The sequence below is a fragment of the Dipteris shenzhenensis genome, chromosome 32 (assembly GCF_047967505.1).
Source record: "Dipteris shenzhenensis isolate YYH24624 ecotype China chromosome 32, Dip_SZ_1.0, whole genome shotgun sequence".
NCBI lineage: Eukaryota > Viridiplantae > Streptophyta > Polypodiopsida > Gleicheniales > Dipteridaceae > Dipteris > Dipteris shenzhenensis.
Window position 1 is genome coordinate 32,322,260 of NC_141627.1, and position 4,678 is coordinate 32,326,937.

A 4,678-nucleotide genomic window follows, 5' to 3' on the forward strand; every position below is an offset into this window, starting at 1 on the left:
ATAATCAACTCCCTAAAACAACCTCTACAAAAAAAAAACCCATGTCGATAATCAACTCCCTAAAACAACCTTTGCAAAAAAGAAAGAGAGGGCAAAACTGACTATTAATTTGAGACAAAAGCCAAAAAAAAAACTTTCACTAACTACTCCTCAACCTTGAACCTTAATCCATACACCTTCCATAAACCTTGTACCACCTCCGCCCTTTTCAAAGAAGGGCCTTAGTGGATCCTCCACCTTGTTTTGTTAGCACATGGTGGGGTGGGAATAGGATAGAAATATGCATGAGACACACTTGCCCGTCCGTGGGTGCGCCCAAGGCTCATGGATGGCACAACCCCATTTATTGCATCTTGGGCGCCCACACTTGTAAACACCTTAGTAATAGACTCTTGAGGTCCACTCTAGAGCCATATCGGGAGATCGCAAGTCTAAATGGGTTGCGTTTGAGAATGTCCATTCAGAGTTTCCAAGTACAAGCTTTTCATCACACGTGCACCCCTACACGGGAAGATGCTCAAAGATGGAGCAAAAGCACTCGCAAGGCCTCCTGTGATCATCAGCCATGCGCTCGCTATCCCCTTTGTTACCAAGGGAGAGTGGCGCAATAGTCTTCTAGAGCTCCATTTTTCTGAACCCCCAACACCAAACAGTCAATCGCTACAAGGTCCTCCGAGTGGAGCTTTTGGGTGTCCGTCAAGAAGTTCGAGTTCGGGTTCGCTACTTCGCTACGGATGCATGTACCTCCTTTTCTTTGGCGTATTAGATTTCCAGTCTCGAGCTGGGCTTGTGCTGGGCTGGTTACGTACGGAGCGCATATGGCAGGAGTACTTCTCGTTTCCCTCTGATTGGTGGGACAAGAGAAAGTACAAAGTAAGTGATCATGAACATAATTTTGTGTCGTCAGATTCGGGAAAGATACGCTTGAAGACAATGAAGCTCAGAATGGAACAATCCAGGGAGTCAATAGGGTCAAAGCTTCTGGCCAGATTGCAAAGCAAGAGCAGGCCTACTCAAACTTTGGAGACTCAGACTTGACGGAGCAGCTAGCATTATCTGGCGACATGTGGCAGGCCAGCTTCAGGTCTGGAGTACTTGTGGATGCATCACCATCACCACGAGAGGGCAGTGGTTTGGAGATGCTGAGCCTAGAGGAGACGCTCACTAGTTTGGATCGGATGGCTGAGCTGCCTTCGGTTGATTATTTTATCTGCACCTTGCAGAAGTGCAGGAAAAGGAAAAACTTAATGTATGCCAAGCACGTGTATGCACATATTTGGAGGAGTGGGCTGGAAGCTAATATAGCTGTTGGGAACCATATTGTGCCCATGTTTGTGGAGTGTGGAAGTGTGTTTGATGCTCAGCATGTTTTTGACAGGCTGATTCATCCGAATGTGCATTCATGGACTTCTCTCATATTGGGTTATATCCAATGTGGGCAAACACAACATGCTCTCAACCTGTACCAGAAGATGCAAGAGGATATGGTAAATCCTAGCAGCCATACGCTTATGGCCCTATTAAAAGCATGCGGCAGGCAAAAAGACACAGAAAGAGGCCGAGAACTTCATACTGAGATTACACGGAAAGGATTTGAAAGAGATCTTTTTGTTGGCAGCACTTTGGTGGACATGTACGCCAAATGTGGCTCAATTTCAGAGTCACAGGAAGTCTTTGACAAGCTGCTAGTAAGGAATGTTGTGACGTGGAATGCACTAATGGCGGGATATGTTGAACATGGACCTGGTCAGACAGTGGTGAAATGTTTCGAACAGATGCAACTTGATGGTCTCTCTCCTGATGGTATTACATTTGCCTGTGCCTTAAAAGCTTGTGCCAGCATGGGAGCCATAAGCACGGGCCAACTAATCCATTCCCAGGTTGCACACAAGGGATTTGAAAATAATCTCTTCATTGGCAGTGCTCTGGTCAACATGTATGCCAAATGTGGCTCGCTTTCAGAGGCACAGCAAGTCTTTGACAAAGTGCCAGTTCGAGATGTGGTGTTGTGGAACACACTGATCGGAGGATATGCTGAACATGGGTCTGATCAAGAAGCATTGAAATGCTTTGAACAGATGAAACTTGAGGGCATCTTGCCGAATGCTGTCACATTCATTTTTGCCTTGAAAGCTTGTGGCAGCATGGGAGCTGTAGGCAAGGGCCAACGGATACATGCTGAGATCAACCAAAAGGGATTTGGAAGAGACCTTCTTGTTGGCAGCTCTGTGGTTGACATGTATGCCAAATGCGGCTCACTTTCAGAGGCACGTGAAGTCTTTGACAAGCTGCCAGCTCGAAATGTTGTGTCATGGAGCTCACTAATTGCAGGATATGCTGAACATGGAACTAGTCAGGAAGCGCTGAAATGTTTTGGAGAGATGCAGTTGGAGGGCATCTCCCCAGATGCTACCACGTTTATATACATCTTGAAAGCTTGTGGCCGCATGGGAGCCATAAGCAAGGGCAGAGAAATACATGTTGAGATTATGCATAAGGGATTTGGAGAAGATGTTTTTGTCGGGAACATTCTTGTTGACATGTATGCAAAATGTGGTTCGCTTTCAGAGGCACATGAAGTTTTTGATAGTCTGCTGATTCGAGATGTTGTGTCTTGGAACCCGCTTATTGCAGGATATGCTGAACATGGACCTCATCAAGAAGCACTGAAATGTTTTGAGCAGATGGAATTGGAGGGCATCTCTCCAAATGCTCTCACGTTTGCTTGCGTTTTGAAAGCTTGTGGCAGCATGGGAGCCATAGGCAAGGGCAAAGAAATACATGCTAGGATCGTACAAAAGGAACTGGAAAGAGATCTTTTTGTTGGCAGCAATTTGGTTGACATGTATGTCAAATGTGGCTCACCTTCAGATGCACAGGATGTCTTTGACAAGCTTGCAGTTCGAAACACAGTGTCCTGGAGCTCATTGATTAAAGGATATGGGATGAAGCATGAGATTAACATGGCTATACAATGTTTTGAGGATATGCAAGGACAGTGCCTGAATCCAGATGCGATTACATTCACCTGTCTTCTTACTGCATGCAGCCATACCAACCTGGTATTCAAGGGCCACGAGCTTCTCAAGGTGATGAGAAAAGAATACGCCATTGTACCCTCAGTAGAACACCACACTTGCCTGGTTGATCTTCTTGGGCGCTCTGGACATTTGAACGAGGCAGAGGAATTTCTTGAGACTCTGTGGTATCCTCCATTGGAGGGAACATGGACAGCCTTGCTCGGTGCCTGCAAAACTCATGGGGAAGCAGAACTAGGACTGAGATGCTTTCAGCAGCTTGTACAAATAAATTCAGATTCGTCTGCTTCGTATGTGCTAATGGCAAGCATCCACGCAAGTGCTGGCCGGTGGGACGATGCATTTAGAATAGAGGAGATGAGAAACATGCCGGGGCAGAGAAAAGTGTTGCAAGCACTTTGATAATGGTGAACGGGAAGGTGCATGAGTCTGTGATGGATGACAAGCAAAGTAGGAAATTTGAGCGTACTAGACACTTTGTAAGTTTTGAACAGGAAAGTGCATACTGGATAACAGGCAAAGTAAGAAATTTCAGCATACTTGTTGTTGCCTGAGAAGGACGTTCTAGGTCTGGCTGCACTATATGAGCATGAGAAGAAACTAACAATAGCTTTCACGTGTATATGGTACAAGAATATAAATCACGTTTGTAAACAAAGCATAGCCAGGGTTGCAAGGTCAAATGTCCGCAGATGAGTTCTACATTGGATAAGAAGTGAACATAGGTATGACGTCTGGCACATGGGGGAAGAAAAATCTTTCTTGGATGACCCAATCACAAAAATTATATGAAACTGTTTTTCCAATTTATGTATTTGTCCGTCATGGTTGTAGGAATCGAGATTCGACTAAACAATGCGCATCTCTAGTTTCTTTAGAACAAGAGATAAACCTAAGCATGAGGGATTGTACGACTGGATATATTCTAGTCTTACAAAGGTATGGTACACACTTTTTTTGTGTGGTGAAATCTTTTGATTTTGTAACTTTTGGTACCCTCCTTTTCTTAGGGTATGTAAAGCTTTGTTGGAGATTAACAGGGAATTGGGGCTTGGATGAGCCCAACAATTATGCGGGCGGAAAGTATATTGGCCCACAGGATTACACACTGTTTTGGATCCTACATAAAGTTTGCACACGAGCATGTGTGAAACTTCATGCTCAGCTTTGGAAATTGTCAGAGTCTTACTCGCACTGAAGCACGATATCCAATCAAATAACTTAATAAATAGAACTTCAATAATTTCACATAAAAATACCACAACTTTAGATGCATTCATACCACATGCATCCACATACAAGAGAAGATAAAAGAGATAGAGACAAGTACACCGGCATGCGATTGGGTGGCTGTTCCTTCCAGTTGGATAACCCCAGTTGTATTTTTAAATATTCAATGATGCTTAGCCTCACGAGAATGGTAGTATAGATCTTTGGACAAAACCCCCTCTGGGAAATCCAGAGTTCTAGACCAAGACCTAATTATAGGACTGTTACAATGATCCTCTTTTTCAAACCAGGGCTTTGATATTCGTATCATATCATTGTGTTAGGGTTAGTATAGAAACCATAGACTCTAGAAATATCAATCTTTTCAACACAGGCAAAACCCTAATTGTCTTTTTAAAAAAAAAAGATAG

At 44.0% G+C, this 4,678-nt stretch overlaps 1 protein-coding gene across 1 annotated transcript; it reads left to right on the forward strand.

The window, feature by feature from the left end:
• The first annotated feature begins 408 nt into the window (after positions 1 to 408).
• Positions 409 to 4,079, forward strand: LOC147880623 (pentatricopeptide repeat-containing protein At3g09040, mitochondrial-like). Its single transcript, XM_087371316.1, has one exon. The coding sequence runs from the start codon at positions 1,065 to 1,067 to the stop codon at positions 3,438 to 3,440; it is 2,376 nt and encodes a 791-aa protein (XP_087227442.1). The 5' UTR covers positions 409 to 1,064; the 3' UTR covers positions 3,441 to 4,079.
• Positions 4,080 to 4,678: the final 599 nt, after the last annotated feature.